Source organism: Strongylocentrotus purpuratus, unplaced genomic scaffold (assembly GCF_000002235.5).
Source record: "Strongylocentrotus purpuratus isolate Spur 01 unplaced genomic scaffold, Spur_5.0 spur5_scaffold_18, whole genome shotgun sequence".
Classification (NCBI taxonomy): Eukaryota; Metazoa; Echinodermata; class Echinoidea; order Camarodonta; family Strongylocentrotidae; genus Strongylocentrotus; species Strongylocentrotus purpuratus.
In genome coordinates, this window is record NW_022145603.1 from 18,936,921 (window position 1) to 18,961,237 (window position 24,317).

At 36.0% G+C, this 24,317-nt stretch overlaps 1 protein-coding gene across 1 annotated transcript in view; it reads left to right on the forward strand.

Annotated features, from left to right (window-relative positions):
* Positions 1-15,086, forward strand: part of LOC755899 — a 30,908-nt gene extending 15,822 nt beyond the window's left edge. The window contains exons 2-5 of the mRNA XM_001192435.3: positions 1,243-1,341; positions 4,417-4,518; positions 11,440-11,565; positions 13,090-15,086. Of these exons, the coding sequence (XP_001192435.1) occupies positions 1,262-1,341; positions 4,417-4,518; positions 11,440-11,565; positions 13,090-13,207 (426 nt within the window). The 5' untranslated portion in view covers positions 1,243-1,261 and the 3' untranslated portion in view covers positions 13,208-15,086. The remainder of the gene's footprint in view (positions 1-1,242; positions 1,342-4,416; positions 4,519-11,439; positions 11,566-13,089) is intronic.
* Positions 15,087-24,317: the final 9,231 nt, after the last annotated feature.

Below are 24,317 nucleotides of genomic sequence, written 5' to 3' on the forward strand. Positions count from 1 at the left end.
TTGTGCTTTTCCCCTTCATTTTCGCCAACTATGAGTTGAATTTAATTAACTACCATTATCAAAATCCCATATAAATTTGCATAGTACATTTCAAAATATAAATTAGTATGAAATTATAAACATGCATAGTACAAATAACGTAATAACATTCAAAATATAAAGGAAATATGAGAGTATAACAGACATTACTAATGGTAAATTTTGACACAGGGAAGTCTAAAATCATCTGTACATAGCCTCCGATGCCAACTTACAGATATCTTCCTGCCTTATTTCAAAAATATTTCAATGTATATAAACCATATGACGGAATACAATTTGCACATTTGTACTTGCATGAAAAGGATGCCCTCAAAACCTGATAGTCTCCTACGTTCAAAAGCAAAACTTGAAACGCTCTATCACGTGTACAGGGTCACCTTTGGACACGTTGATAATTTCCTCTATTCATAGAGATGATGACGTCATAATTGCGTTTCTTAAACAAATTATTTCAGTATGAGTAAGCATCGGAGCGTTGATTTAAATGGTGGTGTGGCAATTCATTGCGGGGAGGGAAGGTGATTCAGAATTCCTGGATTTGATTATCAATTACCCCGGCATCGACTGATATTCATTTATTCTCATTTTTTTGTACGCTGTTTCCACGAACGTGTGTGAATGTCCTCGGTTCGAATGTATTTGCTCCAGTTTTGATACGCACTGTATTGAAAATGATATGCATATCAAATTTGAACAAGATACACGTACTTCATTATAAGAATCAAGGTTTGCTTAGGTTGTGACGCAGCTGCAGCCGGTATACATAGACAGTTGTGTAGTCCAAAAGTGTCATTTTCTAGGTCAGCTTTTGGGATTACCTGTTCTAGTAGTCTTTTTAATATGTTTTCAATTAAGAATCGGTTCTGTTTTTACGATATCGGTCGATTATATCACCTTTTCTTTAAAAGAATTTTTTAAGTATTGTTCTGAAACTGGTAGTGCTTAGACGAAAAGAATGTTGTCACAAGGCTCACAATTATTACAAATTATACGACATGTACACTTGTGAAAAAATTCTCGACCTTCTTAAGACTGCTTACCATACTGTTCATAAAAAGGAATACACGATGCACATCAAATCCCCTTCTTTCTTTAAAGGCATGTTATAATTATGAAGCAATTAATAATATAGAATTCCCAACATTTCTTATTTTCCTTTCTGTCTAATTTCTCTTCTTTTTGTTTCTTCTATGTTTTTAGGTTTGCCTTTACCCTCACCATGCAGTCGTCACTAGTCGTTATTTCAGCCGTCTTTGCGGCAGTGCTACTAGGCTTGGCTACAGCCACAGATGTGCTTCCGTAAGTATATAGACCAATAAGGCACACACTAAGAGAGAAAGGTTTAAAACTATCAGAAAAAATATATTTTGGTCTGAATTATTTTGATACAATGCCGTATTATATGATCAAATATCAGATTCGAAATTACTTCTCTAAAAGAAACTTATCTCGTTGAATATAAAATCGACTTGTTAGCAGACTACTTGACTCATTCATAAGCGTAAACACATTTAACTGGTTTGATGAATGATAGCAATTTTCACTCTCTGAAAATTGAAGTGCATGCTCCTGTATTACATCTCTTTGATAAACTCTGAATCCATTTTTTCATTTTCGGAAATCAAGTAGGCCTTTTACTACATTAAAAGGTCTAAATGATACTCCCTGCATTTTACCCCGAAAATTGCACTCATAGATTTTACCGCTAGATCAAATTCGCACTATAATGTTCGAAAGTAGCTATTCAAGCCGTGCGTTTTCCATTTATAGGAATGTTCACTTAAAGTGAAGCAGATGCTTTGCTGTACATTATTTCCTAATTTTCTTTCTGCTCTTTCTAAAAATATATATTCGTGTGCAAGCGTGCAAGAGCAATGCGTCTCTAGCTTGACCGTCTCTCAACTTTCCAGCTTCTCAATTTAGGCACCGAAGGAATAGATCGAACTAATAGGTTAAGAAAACAAAATCATTTTCAAATCAATAATTCGAGTCCTCATCTAAAAGCATGATTCCAAATGAAAAACATTATAATAATACAAATAGTCCACATCGCTGAACGAATACGGGTGACGGTTTCCCGGATATTGGTAGGTTAATTCCCGATTTATACGTAAATTTATATGTGTTTCACTGTAAGAGAATGGTGTATTTGTTACTAGCCAATGGAAAAGAAGCTTGCTGTCATGTTTGTGTCAAAAGGGAACTAGCCTTCAGGAAAAGGACCCCCTTGTATACAATTAATACCATACTGAAGTCATACTTTAAGCAAAATATTTTATATCTCTTTCGATAAAAGATAATCTTATCTGTTCAGGAGGTGAAATTGAAAAGATTTTCCAATTCAAAATGTTGTAACAGTTATGCTCAGAACATCTGAAATTCAAATGGGATTTTCTCCCCTAGGACTCCTAAAAAAGCAAAGTGTCTGAACACTTCTGTCATGTAGTTCCACGAGCAGAGACAAAAATATCCCCATTATAAAGTCCAGGTATACCTCGAGAGGTTATATACGGTCACATTTTCCTCTTTTTTTTAAGAACAAGCACTTATCAAATAGCATAATATTAGAACTCCCTAATTGATATTCAAGAGGCTTTTCAGAAATAAAAATGAAAGGCAACAGTTTGCTAACTCATGCGACTTTTGCAGGAAAATCACTTTCTTCAGAAGCCGCGACGGTAAGTACGACAAACCCGTTTTGAAGATCAGGGTGAAGTTCTCGTGGTATAGTGGTTTATTACACTTGACTCTCATTCCTAAGGTGAAGATTTCGAATCCCAGTTCGGCACTCACATTCTTTGGCAAGGCATTAGTGATCATGATGATTGATGATGATGTGAAATTGACTGTGTACAACTTATTTGGAAATGGTTGATTTGTATTGCAATCAGACGTTTGTAAAATACGTATTTTAATAATTATAAAAATATATTAAACCAAGCCAATCTTCCTTAAATTACCATGCAGTGAATAAGACCATACACACTCATCCATATATGAAGAGCTCGGTTCCAAAAGGCACTACTTCCATGTTTTTTGTTTGCATTTAATGTACACATTTCCAGTAGCCTCATACCCTGACACTTCTAAAAAGCTAAATTTCCGAGAAAAAAAGGGGTTTTAAAATGGCATTTGAAAATCAGTTCGGTTCCAAAAGGTTCTAATTCCATTCAAGCCATGCATTTAAACTTGCATGCAGTATGCAAGACTTCGGTTCCAAAAAGTACTACATCCAATTTCTTTGCATTAAAAAGAAAAATCATAAAAATTATTTGTGCCGACTTAGATTTCTTTTTAATGTGGTTTTATAATTGTCTTGTATCATACAATAGTAAAATCAGTCAAAGTATCATTCCAAACTAACATTGGTAAATATGATACTTCAAATATCGTGATTTTCTCAGATTTATGGACGTAGTACCTTTTAAAACCGAGCTCCATCGTGAGACTAAGTTACTGAAATATGACAGCGTGTCGAACTCACTTGCCATTGCTATTTATCATAACCCTTTGCGTGGGAACAGAACAGAATACAAAATTCACTTGTTATTCTTGACTTTTCCAGAACTCAACCTTTACTATACCACGTTGACCCCTCTTATTACAATAATATAAATTCGTTTCAGCCTCGCTGAATATAGCAAAATATTATTCTTAATAACTTTAGTGCCACTTCAGGTATCTGTCCAAGGGACATGGCTCTTAAAATCAAGAGTTTTATCTAATCTCAAAATAGAATTCATGGAAAATTATGGAAATGAAAATGTCGAATACAGGAGTTTCGAAAATGACATTGACTTGGGCACATATTGTCACGCATTTAATGGCTTTCGTACTATGGTCAAGGACCGACTGTCTACAAAGACCACTTTTTGTTTCCCTTGAAAATGCTTTCTCATTTTATTAAAACATGCACTAAAGGAACCTGAACGTAAAGACCACCTGCCTATAAAGATCACTTTTCTTGTCTCCCTTGTGGGGGGTTTCACTGTACCGTCATAACGACAATCCTGTACCTAAAGCAAATCTTAAACCCAATTCTTATCATAACCATTACGCCTCCCAACCTCAGCTTGGTGTCTCTTTCTTTCTGTCTTTCTGTGACCTTTTGCCTTTTATATCTTTTGTAGATTGACGTAGGATACTTTTAATTTATGAACTATTTATTTTTTGGTTGTAAGTGATTTGTAATTATGTACAGGTATTATTTTCAATTGCAAAGTTGTAATGTTAATTAAATTGATGTAATTTGTAATGTTTCCTTTACATATCAACTATTTTCCTTCTAAACCGCTTAGAGGCAAATAAAATTTGCGGTATTGAAATATCTTATTATTATTATTATTATTATTTCTTTGTAATGCCTTCTACTAGACAACAGCGTGAAAGGAGAGCTCCGTCGGACGAGATGGAGGGGTTCGAACCAGGAACGTGGGATGATGCAGAAGAAGTAGAAGATTTCAGGACAAATGAGTTGTGAGTCTTTTACAATTTTCGACAAATCCGCACCCCTCCGACCCCTCCTACCCTCCTCCCGTCATAACAGGGAAAGGAGATTTGTTATTGAGTTCTTGTTGATAGAAATGCGAGATTGCGCTCGAAACCAATTTCCTTGGAAAAGATCTTTCTTTGGTTCCCTTTGATTTTTGATATTCCTTTCTTTTCGAGTTTCAAGATATTGAGGAACCCCAAAGGGAGCCCCCTGTCTGCACTCGAGAGACATGGGAAACTTGTTTCCGAGAAACCATCGTACAAAACACGAGCAGGTTTGTCAGGATGGTGCCAATTTAGAACCAACAGGACTCGGTAGCCTGCCATGATACTATTTTATCTTTAAAATATATATATATATATATAATAATTATCTTTAAAAAGAAAAATAACTACCCCCAAAACAAGAAGAAAGTGAGTTGTATTTTACATATGATTATAAAAAAAGATAACAATTATTGGTGATAATAGTCAAAATTGACTGATCGCCATAAAAACACTGATCAACAAGAAGTAAACTTTGTATAATATTATTTCATGTTCGTTTATCGCGATCAAGTGATACCTGCATCAGATACTTTGATGCACCATCCCTAAGGAGCGGTTGTATTACCACACTCCAATTAGGAAGCATTACTGACATGTTTATTGTTCATATTTCATTTGTTGTCGCCGTCGTCTCCGTTATTGTTGATGTTGTTGTTGTTGTTGTTATTTCCGCCTGAAGAGCATTGCCTAAATTCAATTTGGTTTTGTTGCGGCAGCTGATTTTGTTGTGTGTTAAACTAATTGTTGCTTCTACCGTGTTCCAAGAAAGAAACATTTCTCCACAAGTTCATCGTTTCCATTTCATTTTTGTTTGTTCTTGGTTTTTTTTTCCCTTGTTCGACCTCTTTTGCGTCTTGGGGAGTTATGTTTTTATTCTGTATTCCTTCTTGATAATAAGTTGCTTTCCTTATATCATTCCTTTAAAATTTTGTATTCCCAACTGCCGGGAATTTTGCTAACGTGTGACGTATTTTGGCTACACGCCAATATTGGATGGATTTGCATGTCGAAGATTTTTAACCTTAATCTGTTTACTCCAAGGAAATATAACTTGAACAAAAACTGCCACGTACAGTCCCATCCATACACCCACACGCACACACGCATTCATGCACGTACGCATCCGTGCAACAACCTTTTGTTCCTAAATTTCGTAGGATGAAATTTCTACCCACCCACTTTAACTATTGCCCTCAATTATAGGACCTCGTGAAATGAATACAGCTTCATTTGAACCCGTATTTCAGCTTCAAACCTTTTTCGCTCTGAAAGTTTGGGACTTGGCTAATATCACTTTATTGTGATTTAAACACATTGGTTACTTGGAAAGAAAGCAATTTTCTAAAATTGGTGAGAAAAGGATTGACGAAAGGATTTGGCTTTCTTCATCCCCTGTTAAATATATAATATTATCATTATACTACTTTTTTGTTGCCGCTACTTAAAATCACTAGGTTAAATATGAATGTTCAGCAAAATACTGCATTTTATGATGCATCTAAAGCCTAACTATATTATATCAACAAACAAAAATCACCTTCAAGTTGATGGAAAAAAGTTCGGGCGGTGTAATCTTTCCGAATAGAAATCTAGTGACTGTTTTCACCACAAGACAATAGTTGTAATGGATCTGGGTTGATCGTAGGTCCTCCAAACAATTTCACAATTGTGAACTCTTTGTCTGTTATGATGGAGTTCTGATTGAAACTAAGCAACGAACAATTTCAAACAACCGGCCATGTTTCTAAGGCGGCTGATGTGAATTTTTTCTTCAAAAGAATATACATCATGTATGGATGTAAACCCAGTATGACATCAATTTCGTGTCTGTCAATATTTAGTAATTTCTAGGAACTATGATTAAATGACTGAACGGTTAAATTATTCGAAAAATGAATTATTCATAAACTGCTAAAGTTCAGTTTTTTCTTCGACATAAGGATTTTCATTAAGCATTCAAATCAAGAATGAAATGAAAACCGTGTCTGTATTTATTCCTTAATAAGAATTATGAATGAGATGACCAAACGGTTAATTTATTGTGAATTTAATCATTCATTGACTGCAAAAAGGTTTAGTCTAGTTCTTGAAAACAAGAATTTGCATTACTTATACATGTCAATTAAGAATAAAATTAAAACCGTGTCTGTCTCTTTTCCACAGTTAATGAGGAATTATGACTGGACGGTTCCTTTTTTTGACTGCTCAAAGTAAAACCTATTTCTTTCACATGCAAATTTATAAGGCAACAAGGCTAAACCAAAACAGACTTGCTTATGCGACTAGACATCGCGTAATTGTAGTATGTCGGGGGAAATATCTTTTATGATATCATAATATAACTGAATTCATGTCTGCAATCTTTTTCATAAAATGAGAATTTAAAATGAGAATTTCATTAAAAGAAGAAAATATGACCGATAGCATCCGTAGTCACGGAAGCATTTAATGAAAAACGAATTAGAGTAGAATTGGTAATCCCGTCCGATTACCGTTAATCCGAAATGACTTAAACCTACGCAAACATGCAAATTGTGTGAAATCAACTTCAGAAACGATTTTGGGGATAAAACATGCGGGGCAATATAAGCATGTCTACCAAACAACAAATCCGATTGAAAATTCATTATGCATAGGAAAGTGTTATGGTACCATTCATTTTCTTCTTAGAGTTTACATTCATCGAACAAGACTTCAGACAGATTAAGATTAATCGAGCGTGATGGTCTTAATTAATCGGGCTCCTGCCTTAATCCTCCTCAGAGCAAAAATAGCTTTAATGAATTTTCATGTGCGTTTTGGACGTAGGACAAACGCATTGATGTGCACCAAGAATATATTGAATATTCGTATTGATAAACGATAGAGAGGTCCAAAATATTGTTAAAGTTTTTGTTCAAAAAATTATCCTCAAATTAATTGCATAGTTTAGGTTGTCGCATGGGATTTTTGACAAGTATTTGCTTAAATTTGCGACGTTTTTCCCCTTCCTTTTTTGGCCTTTTATTTTTCTTTAAAACTTAATTTAGCATTGATAATCTCTGACGTTCAAAGATTTCCTGATAAAAAACAAAAAATAAAAAATAAATCTTCACCGAATAAATTTGGCATTGTGCTGGCTTTGGGGTGAGGTTTTTTAACGGTTGTTGACAGAATCTGAAATATTCCTTGATCTTAGCATAATCAGGCAATAACTATGAACCTTCAAAGTTTGTTATAAAACGTGTACTGTTGCCGCCATGAATGATATATTATTCAGATATGGAGGAACGAGAGTAATAACCGTGTCAATGCCCTCATAAAAACTGTTATAAAAACATAAGGATCCATTACCTCTACATTTAGCTCTCTCCCTCTCTCTCTCTCTCTCTCTCACTCTCTCTGTCTGTCTGTCTGTCTCTCTCTTTCTCTTTCTCACTCTCTCTTTTTCTCCTTGTCTCTATTTTTTCTCTCTTCTTTTTTTCTCTCTATCGATCTTCCCCTGTCTTTCTTTCTTTTTCTTTTCCTTCCACATCTCTCTCATCCCGACCTGAGCTTTCTCTCTCTCTCTTTGATATCTATCCCTCCAACTACTCCCCCTCCCCCTCTCTCTCTTTCTCTCTCTCTCTCCCCTCTCTCTTTGATATCTATCCCTCCAACTACTCCCCCTCCCCCCTCTCTCTCTCTTTCTCTCTCTCTCTCTCTCTCCCCCCTCTCTCTCTCTCTCTCTCTCTCTATCCCACTCCCCCATGATAAACAAGTTGTTTATCATCGCTTTCCCCTTTTTTCATCTACCTCTCCTATATCCCCGCCTAACTATCTATCTACCTCTCTCTCACTCTCTTCCATTCCCTCCTCATGATAAACAAGGTGTTGTTAATTGTTGGCGGCTTGAGTGAAACCAACAAGCACTTTATTAACGGACAAATTGCACGCCACGTTGTTTCAATGCATGGGCGCCTTCACGTAAATCGTTTTCACACGAGGGTACACGCACGTGACCAACTGGCCGTGACCAATCAGAACCCGAGTGGCATAACACCTGTGCCTAGGCAAAAACAAGATGACGACACTCCTCTGATGTCCATCACAACAGAAAGAAAGTGACAGAATGATCACCATGTAAACGTCATGCATCCATCGTGGGTCGCCCAGCCACGATGGGAAAGCACGAAATGTATTAACCTAAGAAGCGAATACATGAAGAATGTGTCTATCAAACCGCTCCCATGCTCTATATACTGTCTAGTTTCATGAACAGTCGAGTACACTATCAAGCTTCAGATTTTGAATTTTATTCCTCCGTTCTTATGCTACATTGTATCGCGATGATGTAGAAGTTGTAGAATAAAGGACGAATTCTTTATCAATGTAATACATTTTAAATCATCAAACGGCAGGGGTAGAAATTTATGAAGGGATGCAAATGTAATAACATTCCCCTGATCGTTTTGGCATCTAACAAAGGAACACTTTGGGAATCAGATATTTTTATTTCAAGCTGTTCGGCCACTACAAACTGGCAACAACAAAAAAATTGATAGAAGAATTATTAAGTTATTGTAAATGTTGAAAAAAGAAAGTAAAAGAATGGCCTCATTAACAACTCTCACCTCATAGATATCTTCGTAAAATGCGACCAACTGTATCTATAGGCTTTAAAAAAAAAAGACTCACACAATTTTGCAAATACTTAAAATGCAGATTGAAATTCACCCAACATTGCCTTTAAGCTCCACGTCCATCTTTCATTGAACTCAAGTTCAAAGACGTCTGCCTTTCAAGGACCCCCTTCCCTTTAAGTTCGTTACGTAGGCTATCTTGAAGGGGGATTTAGTGTCACGGGAGGATTTTACCAGATGATCTTCTTTATGCTTCATTAGAAGTAAAGGGTAGTGAACAGCCTGGCGAGAGGACCTCGCTTGAGTGGTATTTCAAGTTCATTACCAGTAGCAATTACTCGCTTTAAGGATCACCAAAATAGTCAGATGTATGATAGATACGAATGAACTGGGAATATATCCCATGCCGGTGATCCCCCTTCCCCAGAAAAAAGAAAAAAGAAAATCCAATCCTTGTAGCGATACTAATTGTATCGTGCAATGTTGGTGTTCATAAAGATGTTTTCGTAGGTTTCTCCATCAATAATAATATTGCGGTCTTGTAAAGTGCATATCACATTATGATATAAAGCTGCTAGAGACATGAAAATTATCCGCCGGCTTTAATTAGCTCTGGCATGTGTAATCAGCATACAGTGCATTCCAACGCACCTATTTGCCTCTCATGTGTGGATTAACATCGTGCCAAAGGACTTTCGCGCTCAGGCAAGGATTCGAACCCGTACCTTGTGGTTCACAGTCCGGAGGCATATCCGCTAGACCACAACAACTCTATTACATGCAAGATTTTTTGCTTTGCACGAAAGCTTCACCGCTCTGAAACAATTGTTGTAAAGATCATATGTGACTTTTTAAGACCTTTTTTGGTTTGTCTTGTTACCATGATTTTTGTATTATTATGCGTTTCTTTTTTCTGTTCTTCCAAAGACCGAATGCATTTTATAAGCTTTAAAAAAGGAACTTTGCACAGCGTCATAATATTTCTCTATTTTATCACAGAAACGTGTGAGTAAGAAGCATAAAAGCAATAGCTCTTTTCCCATTACCGCTACCATTTCTCTTTTGGCAACTGTGAAAGCATCGCCTCTTAGGCATTCATATTCAACGTTGTACTGAATATTTAAACCGGACGATAATGATGTCAAAGAACAAATTATAGGCGCTAGATTATCAGACTTATAGTCGTTATTAAGCTCAGGTGCGAATCAAGGACTTTCCCAGAAAAGGAAGGGCCACAATTCACACAATATTTCACAAATAAGAAAAAGGGGAATTAAAAAAGACTCACCAAGAAAACAATTTTTTTAAATAAGCAAACAAATCGTCATTATAATTTTAAGGAGCCTTTTGTTAATTGAGCAAGAAGGGAGAAATTAAGTTGTGTATTCATATTCGGGTTTTGCAAGGTTCCCCCTCCCCCTCCTATCGGTAACCTATCTGTAAGTGGCTTACCTGCAACAGTTGATAACGCAACATTAATGCTCGATTCCCTACTCAACAGCCCGTTCCATTAGACTTGCCGGGCATATTACATTCACAATTACCGATCAAGCATCCCACGACTAAATACGAAAGTGAACGGAGGCATGACATGGGTTTGGTTCAACACAAATAATGTTTACCCTCGTTAAAATGCATCATGTATATGATGATGACCCGAGTCACTTTCATTGCGTCAGTCTGCTTTTCTTTCTTCTTGTTTTATAATTTTCTTGTTCTAGACTTGTTGATTCATTTTTCTTGCCTTGCTTTTCTTTTCTTTTTTCTTTTTTCTTTTTTTGGGGGGACAACTAAATAAATCTGTCCTGGAAAAAAAGTTGTGAAAAGACACGACATGTTTTCTTTATTCATTTTGGGGGAGAATTACATTGATTTGTAAACAATAGCAAATCTAAAAGTAAGCAGAGAAATCAGAAAAGCAGACTGGTGAATGAAATTGCAGGGGAAAAAAAGAATTTTCGAAGTTGCTATCATTACACGCAAGACGCATGGGCACTACAAATTGGCTGAATCAGTAATTTCAAGTAAATTCATTTATAATCTTTAACCATTTTATTCCACTTATTTGTCTGCTTCCATAAAAATGAACTCATTACAAAGGATGGATTGCCTTTTAAACAAGCATCTTCAACCATGCTAACGAATATAAGTCTTTGTGTTTTGTTCTCATTTTCCAAAGTGCCAAAAGGATTGCTGATAACCATGCTAACACATGAAATTATATAAAGTCTTTGTTTTTATTTCTGCTTTTTTATAGTGCTAAAAGGATAGCTGATAACGACTTTGCTGCCATGAGACATCAAGAACGTTCTAATTCCATGAGACGAACCCGACTCCTTCAGGCGATGAATGAAATGTTGGCTAAAGCAGGAAAGCGCTCAAGGTAAGGAGAAGAATTTCGACGTATAAGCCGCATCGATCAGTTTCACAAGTACTTGAAATTGTTCAATCAATTGGCAAAGCGTTGGTGGGTGGGTGCGGGAACGAAGCAAGCGGGCACAATGGCTCTTCTTTGGAGAGGGGGAATGTTGTTACTCCATGAATGACATGAAAATTAGCGATGCTAACGATGATAGGTGGTGTGCGGGAGGGTGTTCTTTTCTGGTCCTTCATAAGAATATCCATTTCCTTCCCTTTATGTCTCTCTTTCTCTCATTACCTCTCTCTCCCTCTCTATCTCTCTCTCTCTCTCTCTCTCTCTCTCTCTCTCTCTTTTGCTTTGCTTTTCCTTCATCTTCTTCTTTGTCTTTTCCTTTGTCTTCTCCATCTTTTCCTTCGTTTTCCCTTCTTCTTCTCTTTCTCTATTCTTAGCCTTCTGTTTCTTCTCCCTCTTTTTCTTCCTTTTTATTCTCCATGGCAAATATACCTACGCCATACCTATTAGCGGCAACATACACCATATATCAATTTCACCAGTAATTCGCATGATTTGAATGAACATGGAGTCTGGTATCTGGCCATGGGCAAATCATGTGGTTGCTCAAAATCGAAAGTGATGATCCGATTTCGCCATTTTTCAATTTCGTTTTGCAGTAACATTTCGTATTCTTACCCGCATTGTATTTTTCTTTCATATAACATAATAGAAATGGAGAGACCGAGATGGTATCAGTTAAGAAAAAAAATGTTGTATAAGATATGAATGTTGCAGACAGTAGACAGTTAATGGCATGTTTGTCAAGTCAATTTATTTCATCAACGATTCATATTACAATTAATCAACGTATGCAGTATTTGGCAATACACAAAAACTGGTAAAACGCTATTCTCTGTAGGTTTTTGTTTCAAATCATGCATCATTATATGTGGTCTCTTGATGAATCGGGCATATTCCTTTTCAATTAAATTTACAAACATGTTGACTAAAAACGCTTTACTTCGGTTTGTAGTTTATCTTTCTTTTCCCGACGAGGCGATATCGATAGATCTGCTTGACTATGTAGTAGGACATACTTTGAGCAAATTCATACCTTACGTAGAAAATTTCTGTTCAAACACAATAACACATTTTTTTTAGAAACCATTTCCAATGTTAACCGATGACGTACGGAAGTATGCTTAGCGTATCCGAGTCGTATTAGTATCCTCTTTCTTTATTTTTTCTTTCTCCCATTACAGCAAATAAGGATGTTAGTGTGATATGCGCTAAATAAATATCATATATATATATATATTTTATTGATAACATTTCTTAGTAATTATATTAGGAAATAAATAGGTGAGCCTTGTTTCAATATGACGCTACAAGCCGATTTTAGGCGCATCCCTACTCTAACTTCTGTCCGGCGTGCAAGTCACGAGGGATAATATGCAATTAAAAGAAGGTATAATTCGTCGCATGATTAATAAATTAATATTAATATTGTATACCTGTTTTTCTTTCTTTTCTCCTCATATTCTTCGCTAGTACTGACAAAAGGTCATTAGCCCAGAATGATTACATGATGGTCAGACAAGACCTGGCCAACGGGAGACTCTACCGATCACTCATGGACAGGATGCTCTCAGAGGCCGGCAAGCGTTAAGACCCCTCATCTCGTGTCATCATGAGACTTCAACCAAGATAAACTTCTTTCAAACAATCCTTCCAAAACGTCCACGATTTCATTATGTAATAGAATCACGAAAAAAAGAGAATATCTAGTCATGTTGCGTCATTTTAAAAACATTTCTTGGGCCTTCTCCCAGATCAAAAGTATAGAATTGGTAAAAACTTTCCAAGAAATCGCAAAGTAAAGGTTTTGTCATACTTCTTATTTTCCTAATTGTTTTCCTCGTCACCTACCAGGCATGGTTTTAATTCATAAAATTGTCGTTCTACAAGATGTACTATTATCTGTACAAAAACAAAACCTATTTAACTTACCTTACGTCACAGTGAAATGTATTCATTCTATCCTAAATCCGAATAAGTGACCAAAATACGCAAACAAAGGAATATCTAAGTTGTATGCAATTGTATGGTAAAAGAGTTTTGTCATTTTTACGTCGATGGTTTTGTTTTCCTATACTCTTCACGATTTTGTTTACAACAGTTAGTAATAGGAATTAGTCGTGTTCATCCAATTGAAGTCAATGAAGTGGGTTTTTACAGATAAGAGCCTGTGACAAATGATTTCAAAATTAAAGTTTTGAATGAAATTTACTAATTTATCTCATGAACATTAAAACGTTTCTGTATATACATTAACAGGTTAACATTTTTGTTAAAGAGTCAGTGCCGCTACCACAATTAGTGATTATAGGATTTAATTACATAAACTTTTCTGTAGTATCTCGATTGCTATCCGAAAAAGGCATAAAAATAATGATCTACGGTACTTTAAATTAGTTAGTTGCATTTACTTGTTTGAATATGAATTTAGTTGTATCCAAATATTATAGACAATGAAAATCTTTCAATGGAATTTTCCTTTTTTATTAAAATGAAAAATATTGTAAATTTGAATATGAAACTCATTTTGGAGTAGCATAATGCCGATATAATTTAAAAGCAAATAGCACTTATCTTGTTTGATCTTAGATTTCTCTATATATTCATATGAAAAGAATTTTCATGTATAATTTTAGGAAAAACAAGTAGCCAATGAACATAATGGATGACGTGTGTCATGTGTATTGGACCGTTTTATATTAGGAAAATTACGCTCACGATGAAAATCCTTGTGCGTTTGAATTCTGAAAGACCCTAACGTGACGCATCTGTTGAAACACACTAAGTGACTATTGCGTGTAAGAGGTAGTTACAACGATTTTGAAATCACGGTTTCTGTTATACAATCTAGAATATCTTTGTCTTTAATGAAAAACAGGTTTGGGTTGTTATAAGTAAATTTGTCTATCTCATGTTTTAATAACTCTAAGCCGGATGCTCGGAATTATCCACTAGTATAAATTTCCATTCTGTTAAAAACAAGGAAATAACGCGATTATAGGCTTCCAATCTCCTTGATATAAATAATGTAAAAAAACAAAACGTATCCTGGAGGGATAAGGATAATATCATCCTGCTTTCGAAAAGTTTAGTGATTATTTAGGTAACATTGAGATGCAGGAATATATTTGATGTGTGTATAATTAAGCTGTAGGTATTTCTTTCTTTACCTTTTTTGGTTTTTGTTGTTAGATAGATGCAAAGCGACCTTTTCTGACAAAGCACACCAGCGCCTGCATTGATTTTTTGCATAAAATACAGAAATGACATTGAAGAAAAAGGTACATGAGGGTATGCGTAAATCGAGACAGTTGCAGGATAACCTTGCGTTTTATTTTTTAGGTTACGTTTAATTTTATTTTCATATATGAATTGTTTTCGATATATATCGTTCAAAGTTTTCTTTTTCGTGTTTTGATGTGATGTAAACGATCAACCAATGACAATCCCACCATGAATTTAAACAGAAATGTGTGGCCTTTTGTGCTTTTATTGTTAGATTGTGCCTGAGTGAGTGTGCCTATGTGGGAGAGGGTGTGAAGAGAGAATTGTTTGCATTGTGAATGACAATGTGTGGTTGCGGGCGTTTGTATATGAGAGAGAGAGATAGAGAGAGATAGAGAGAGAGGCAGAGAAGATGGAATGGATGATTGAGCGAGAGAGAAAGTGTGTGTGCGTGTGTATGTGTGTGTTTAAGTGTGTGTATGCGTGAGAGAGTTTGTGTGTGTGTGTTTGTGTTTGATGTTTGTGTGTGGGAGTGAGTGAAATAGGGAGAAGGGTGGGAAGATAGAGTGGGAGTGTGCATTGTGTGTGTGCGTTTGTGTGGGTGTGGGTGTGTGTGTTCGTGTGTGTATGTATGAGAGAGAAAGGGATTTGAAAGAGGGAGGGGAGAGAAGATAGAGTGGCTATGTGCACTATGTGGTTGTTATTTTATGTGAGAGAGAGCTAGAGAGGGGTGAAAAGGGAAGAAGGGGAGAAGAAGAAGTGTGTGGGTGTATTTTGTGCGTGAGTGTGTGTGTGATGGAAAGGGAGAAAGAAAGAGGGAGGGAGAGGATAAAGACAGACACAGGCAGTGGGGGTAGAGATAGAGTGGGTGTGTGATTTGTGTGCGTCTGTGGGTGCGTCGTGTTTTGAGCAGTAAGGGAGAAATGTTCCCATAATGCTAACAGCATGATTGCCATATTTCGAAAAGACAGTTATGACCCAAACTGACTTTTTTGAACAGTCGATGAAATATATCTAGTCTATTAGAGTGATAGAGCAGCACACACATTATTTTGTTAATGTCAGTTTGAAAGTAAGTAGTAATAGAAATATCCCCTGAAATTGATTGCTCTTTTAAAAATGACCTCGTATTCGTGATTCAAAATAATTAGCTTAAGGCCATTGGTCATTCCACATGTCTCCGTAGTCCCACTTACCCGTTTCTAGGTGCAGAGCATTTTCCTTTTTTTAAACAAAGATTTAATAAATTTCCCATCAACTCAATCAATCAGAATCCTCACAGTGTTTATAAAACCCATTGTGCTACATAATCAGCCAATCAAATTTGCTCTCAGACTGGTTCTGTCACCATCTTATTGCAAAGAGGAGTGTTTCAAAAAGACTAAGATTGACTTAACTGTGGCAGGCTGTTCATGCCTCTGTTTGCTCTCACCCTTTACTAGCATTGGTCTCTCAAGAGATGTACAATTAATGGTCACGAATCTACAGAATTTACCCTTTTTTTGATAATTCATTATTGAAGGAAAAATATTTTATCTTAAGATCATAATGGTGATAGCAAACAGTGGCATGAACGGCCTGGCATATTTAAGTCCAACTTAAAGTCGATCTTAGTCTTTGTGAAGCACTCCCAGAACTCAATTGTATCTTTATAAGAGAAAAATAGCACATCAAAGTACTGTCCCTCCGGGAACTAGGACAAATATCTGCAAGACATTTACAACAGCTCGCTAACTCCGAATCATTTTCGCATTAATAAGAATCAGGCAAAATTCAAGCTAGCAGTGCATATTTTCATGACATATCCCTTTGTTATAAAAAAAGGGAAAATTTTAGTGATTTAAAAAAAAGGTGTTATTTACATCACAACCGTTTTAAAGATCATTAATTATTGAAAAAATGGAATATATTAATTTCATTACGATAAAAAAGGTACATTCAAGTATTGGGGATTAAATTCCTCTCACATGTTCAGAACTTCAAGAATTCTAGCTTGCATATTAAAGGATCATAGGAAGGCAAAAGTGTAACACAAAAAAATCGCTCCCGGATTATTCAGAAAGGAAATAAAAAGGTTTTCTTTTCCTTTTTCGAGGTACGTTATTACATTATATCATCAACAACATTTCATCTATGACTCGATGACAATATTTACAAAATCAGCAAATGCATTAAAGCTTAAGGTAAGCGGATACATCTTCAGATTACTTTTAATATCAACTCTTTTTTTTTTCTTTCTTTTTTTACATTTCATTCCTTACATCCAAATTAACTGCTAAAGAATATACTTCTATAATGATCAAGTATAAATCTTATAAACTGCATAATGGGCATGCATAGATAATCTGAGTCATGAATGTTTGAACCAATTATCAAGAGTTCTTCTTCGATCAAGATATCTTTTGCTTTAAAAAAGTTATTAGGGCTGCGATTTGGCAAAATCTAAGCGAAATATTTACAACGACTCTTTTTCGTTACAAAATGTACAAAAGTATATCGCATTGTGATTGTCGACTTATAAAGATTATCTTTGAAGAGAAAAAAAAATTAGGAAGCAGTCTAAAATTAAATCGTCTGACGTGAGTATCTCTGATCTCTTTCAATTTATGATGCAAAAAAAACATGTTTCCAATCAAAATGTATTAGTAGTTGCAACATCTTGCTCACTTCTTCTTCTTCTTTTTTAATGATGTTAAATTTGCTGTTTCGCTTTCAATCCTTTTCATTACCATGCACTAAACGGGAAAACAAGGTGGAGATAAAAGCAATATGATAATTTTATGAAATGAGTTAGGAATCTCTCTAATGGGCTTAATTGCCTTTAGATCAAGATCATTATCAAACGCCCATTCGTTTCGAGGTAAAAGCAGTTAAAAAGGATATTATGTTATGGCTACTAAATATTTTGGTAGACTAGCGTGCCTGGGAGGGATAACTTTGATGTGCGTATAGCCAAAGGGATTGCATAACAATTTATATCAAGGGTAATAACTTTCTTTCGTAGCAGAAAGAGAATGGAGCATATCTTTATTTTCTTCAATTTGGAGTGGCAATTACATCTTTATTTTATCAAAATGGACTCAGGATTGGGTATCTTTGCCTCAGATTCTAATCAAAATTTTGGATTTAGCTCATGCTGCAATCATTATTATAAACCTTTAGGTCAGTCAGGAATCTCATGAAATTTAGAAGGCTATCGCCTGTCTGATGATCAAGATATTTACGATTGGAAATCGAAATTTCCAAACAACTTTTTTTTTTTAACTCTACAGTCTGTTGGGAAAATGAGTATGGTAAAACCGGTCACAAAAAGATTTGTTTCATGCACTTCATGATCATTTTGAAGTGTAATTATTTAGGGCTTCAATATTACACCATTTCACAGACACTGATAACACATAGGGCCATGCATCTCACATTTAACATTGTTAAACGATGCCTTTAAGGAGATATCAGGTTTTCTACCAAAGCACAATTAGGCTTATTCTGTGTGGAACATATTGAAGCATTATTATTTATATTAATAACTGAATAAAGAGACTGGAATAGTTATTTATACACCTTTTGAAACTGTATTGCTGAAAAGACTGTCGAATTCCCCAATAGCAAGGGTGTTTTAGAATATCCTAATTATGCATCCTCGTATCTTTTTTTAGTCAGCCTACAAATAGCTGAAAAGGCAGAGGAATATATATTTCTTTTTTTTAACACTAATCAATTCATAATAAGTGTATATAACAACATGCACTCTATTAACTCATTTTTAGAATGAATAGCAATAAACGGTATTATACAAATCTTAATTTCAACATTTTTTGTTTTCCTGTTGCATAAAGGCCTAACAGTTTAAGGCTTTTCTATTCGAGCAAATGTGTTTTGAGATCGATCGTAATACCAAAAAAAAAAAAAAATCTTTGAAGTGTGAATTGGTCCATCTTAGATTGCTGTTTATGGTGATTAAAGGATAGAAGAAAAAATATCTGCTGGGAAATGGTATTATAGGAGCGACTAGCACTAGATGGCGCTATATCGAGCTACCGGTCAGAGCCATCTATACACAGAGTTTGGTTGGACACAATATGGCGTATAGATGGCTCTGCTCCCGGTTAGAGTATCTATAAAGATAGTGCACTCTACTCTCGGTCAGTGATCTCGGTACTTTTTTTTCCGAATTACTAAAATTATGTTTTCTTTCTCCGAGAAAGAGTAGATGAAATCGTGATTGTAAAAACTGTGAGAAATCTGTGAGATATGTTTGGGGTAAATAAAGATTCAATTCAATCTAACTGCAATCAAAATTGTGTGAACGTCGCACGTTATAAATATATTACCAGGAGTACACTGGCCCATCACCCTGATTCAGAAAAGCGGCTTCACTATCCAATTAGACCGCAGTCGGGAGTAGTATAATCGCACATTCATTTCGAATCAAATAAGAACGATACCAATAAACAATGAGGGGGAAATTGTCTAAGCGCCACGAACTATCTGACAAATGCGAGTGCTTTGAAAGTGGCCATTATTATTAATGATAACAAATTTATTGTGGCCCTAACTATTTTTTCTCAGATCCGCGTTTCATGGAATAATGTAACATGATATGTTTTTAAAAAGAAAATCTCACTGGGCCATTTGACTGATCTGGACTTTTTATATTATACATAACAGTGCAAGTTTACTTCAAGCGCAATTTTGATATCAGACTTCGTTCATCCGTATAGGAGCATATAGCGCTGTACCTCAAGTTAAATTAAAACCTAATTACACTGATAAAACTAATCGATCATTCGCAATTTGAAGGAAAAGGTCACGTTTGTCTGATTTATATCACTAATAAGAACTAGATTTTGGCTTGGTCAATTGTTTAAAGTAATTGCTGTTTATGCGAACACAATGGGTTTTTTCATTAGAAATGTACATTGATGTAGGCCTTTGGTAATTGCGAGGAACATAAACGAACTCCCCCCCCCCCCCTCACCGTTTCTGATATCTTCCTTTTTTCATTTGTATTATTATAAAATAAAAAAAGCATGTAATCCGTCATTCGTTACCAAATATATTCAAGAGAGAACAAAATTGGAGGTTGTTTTATTGTGTTTTTAGGTTAAACAAATTTAATTTCAAGAGGGGGATCCAGTGAATTCCCCTCCCCCTCACACCAATCTTCATTTGATTTAATCAATTTGAAGCTGATAAAGTGTAAATTATGGTAATATTTCAAGCGACTCATGTAAATGCATTTTGTTCAATTTACCACCATATATGAACACAATTCAGCTATTGGCTGCGAGACATGTTTCAATAAAACCTTTATTTAATTGAAATTAGATTAAATTTAAATTTCCTACTGTAAGAAAGGGAACGCTATTCGCTAAGAAACATAATGATTGCCTCTTGACGATTTTAGGAGGAGGTAAAACTGTAACCCAAAGTTCAGGATCATGACATTGTCGCCCTCTCGCGGGCTGCTCGTAAAATTAAATTTTGATATGCTTTGGTATTAGCATGCAAGCCAAAAAATTAACAGTCAGTCATACAATGTGACACAAATACAATAAGGCCTCCTGCACGTACTCTTATTGTTTGATTTTATTTCCTTCAACATAAAACAACGCGTAATAAATATTAATGAGATAGCAAGTTTAAATACAAATAATTGGAGAAAAGATACAAATACTATCACCGTGATTACACGACCTGGCTTTTTTTGTTCTTCCTCTCTACTTTCTTTCGTTTATTTTTCCACTCTTCGTATTCACCCCCTCTCTCTCTCTCTCTCTCTCTCTCTCTCCCTCCCTAATTTTAATCCACTCTCTGCTCAACTACTCTTTCTCTGTCTATTATTCTCTTTTGCTCTCTCTCTCTCTCTCTCTCTCCTACTTTTAACTCTTTCTGTTACCTTTCTGGTACCTCTGTTGCTCTTTACATCTGCTGATCAAGCAACCCTTTATCATATACACAATTCTAGGCAAAATGTGGTTTGGGTATGGTTATAATTCGTTATCTCCGTTCCTCTTGGTAGGGGGGGGGGGTCTTTGTCTAATAACTTCATCAATCCACCCGTCATCTTTCATCATCCATCGCATTCTTTTCATTCAAAACGCAATTTACCCGCAGTCCTCATTTTTGAGCCAAAAGCGGCGAGAATATTATGAAAAAGAATGTTGCTATGATGACTTTCCCAGTCGCGATGGTCAAACTTCATTTAAATTTCATTAGTGTCTTCCGATTAAAAAACGTACCCAGCTGAACACAAGCGTGACGCTTTAATTTCATCACCCTATTTACAAGAGTATAATATTATTTGAAAGGCGTACTTTTTGGAAGTCAACTTCGGGTCTGTAAATAGACTTTTGTATCCATTTTAACAATTTAAAACAACGAAAAACGCATAACGCTGAAATAAACCGGACGTGTTTCGGGGTTTCCTTCTTCACTTGTAAGCCCGGTCTTTCATGACGTGTTTGTGTTCGTAGTGGTTTTTTTTTATGTTCAAACTCTTAACGTGTAGGTCTTTCGGAAATATTTGTTGACCTCTTTACATTTCAACTTCATTTCTACTTTTCTGACCGTTCCATTTTATTCCACTCATTTAGATTCAATGTTACACTTTTATCATAATGTTCTCTACCGTAGTTTGCTAAATGGAATTGGTATGTTCTTTTGTACCTCAGCCCCCCCCCCCCCCCACCACCACACACACACACACCAGACCGACTTCAGACTGACCCCAAACCGACCGGTTCGTGGCAATATATGTGAAGGAGATATTGGCTTTCGATCTGCTGACGGTCTAATGTCGGCCTTATCGATTTAATTAAAGTATTATTAGTGGTTCTAGTGATGATACAAAATGTTCTCCTGCGGCAATAGTTCCAGGCTAAATTTCGTCAGTGGTGTTAGCGTTGAGAGTTATGGTTGGGGTTAGAGTTGCGTTTATAGTGTTGGGTCCACAATTTTAGTTAAAGACTCTGTGTGAAGTTGGATAATTAAATAGATGAATTATATGACAGTGGAAAGCTTGTTAGCAAATAATAACAATACTACCAATTGACTGATATGTGTGTGTCATTAAGTGGAGTAGCCTAATGGATCTATGAAATCTCGAAGTCTAGAGCTTTTTGAAAATCGGAAGTCGGCGACCTTGAAAATACTTATGGACTTGATGGCATCATTTTATGTGCAGTACGCATATTCACAACGACTTTTTAACTAAGCACGGCTCATCGCCTCAGCTATACATGTGAGCCAATCGGGTTTACATGTTATGTCGTCGCCGTGACTGCGGCAAGTTTGACCCATGTTGACCCGTAATTTAGAGAAGTTCGGAACTTGCTTTTTTGAAATACTGAATAATAAAATACTTTTTATTATTTTTCATTGGAATTCTATGTTCATTCACATTTCCATTCAATGTATTAAGTTGAATTTTCACCAGATAAGTTCTTTAAGAATTCGTTCAGTGTAGGTATTCAACACAAAGGAGCCGTGTCGTTTAACTAATTCCTGCAGGGGTGGCTTCGCAGGGACGTACGCAGCCACCCTTTTTTAATTGGTGGGGGTCGATTCCGTGATGATATTAAACGGATATTTTAAATGAGAAACTTTGACAAGATCCGTCCCCAACTCTGTAGACAGAAGACACCCCATCAGTTTGAGGTAGAATACAATTATTGTGAGGCATCCTGAAGTATTACAAGTACCTTTGATCGAATTTTAAACATATCTCTTTTCGAATATAGTTTACAAACAAAAATTGATTTAAATTTTCAGAACGAATGAATACATATTTCTTCATTAACAATACTACATACAAAGCAGGTGGTCATCAAGCCAAACAAACCTCCACGACGTCCGCCTCCCCTACCTCCGAAGCCAAAGCATTTTGGAGTATCTAGAGTATCATAGAGAAAATTAGTAAATGCGTTTCTCATTAACAAAAATCCTACAAAGAGAGAGAAAGTTAATATGCTTCCCATTTTAATCAATCCTATCATCATTTATATCATGTTTTGTCGTTAGCCGTTCACTATCCTATCCGGAATGTGTTCCTGGTTCGGTGTTGAGTTTACAAAGATCTGTTTCAGTCGGAATTATTACCACCTTAAATGTTAAAAAACTACGACAAGAATAGGTATCCTGCAGGCAATTGGTACTTTTGTTTTTCCTCTTTTGGGGTTTGGGGTTGGGGGAGGGGTGGGGTTCTGTGTGTACAGGTGAAGGTGTGATGGGATCGGAAATGTCCTCGGTTTGACGGTTGTATGCGCAGACGAGATGGGAAGGAAGGGTTAGACTGCGAGCGTGGTGAGTGCGGGCGTGTATGGGCGTGAGGAGGAATATGTGTGCGTATGTGTGTGGGTGGGTGTGAGCGTGTGCGTGTCTGTGGTGTGTTTGTGAATGTGAGGGTGTGTGTGTTTATTTGTGTGTGCGTGTGTGGGGGTTTGTGGGGTGTGAGGTTGTGCATGTGCGTGTTTGTGCGTGAGTGGGGTGTGTTTGTGCGTGTGAGGGTATGTATGTGCATGTTTGTGTGCGTGTGTGCGCGTGTGTTCGTGGAAACAGGAAAAAACAGCACCAATTATCTTTTCCCCATGCATCACTAAGTCAAGAGGTATGCGGTGTCAAGTGATTACCGATGACATCATCCCTCCCAAACTAATTGAATGGAATTATATGACGTCATTCTCAACGTCAGTTTGTCTTAAGGTGTATTTATCTTTGTAGGGCAACACCTATCAGAAGACCGGAGATTGACTGACATGTGTACCTCCAACTCCAGCAAGGATGGGTGGATGCACTCTTGTTGACCAAATTTAAAGATAGTTTCAGTCGAGTTGTCACCTTCCAGACTAACCTCCTCTTTGTAGAGCTTTTGCAATAATTATTCAATTTTCTTTTCTATCTTTCTTTCTGTATTGCCTTGTTCTATTTGTCCCCTTTTTCCCCGTCTGTTCCCCCTATTCATAATTTCTTTTTTGATACATATGTTTAGACATATTGATTTTCTATTATACTGCGTTTTCAAGATGTATTGTAAAACATCCTTTACGGAACTAATACTTCAACAAGTTCTGCTTTTATTTAGTTCCTCTTTTCTCGTGCCATTAATATCATTTTTTGTTTTTATTGTATACATTTTTGTAATATACTTAAACTAAATAGCAAATAGTATTTCGATGTCATTGTATTATGTTTTGTATGAGAAACAAAATCATTTTAATTGAATTGAACTAGATCATACCGCACATTATTTCTGTGCTAACGAAGTTTTAGGAGGTGTTACAGAACGTTTGGCGTTTCTGGTAAATGGCTTTCATGATAATATAGATAAAGACGGTTCGTAATATTTAAGTGTCCGTGACATCAATTTTCTAACTTTAGAAAGAAAATCTCTTCAAGATCATGTTAAGGATGAAATGAAATCAGGGATAAAATTTGTGGAGCGGTTGGTAAATACTCGTTCATGTTTTTGACAAATA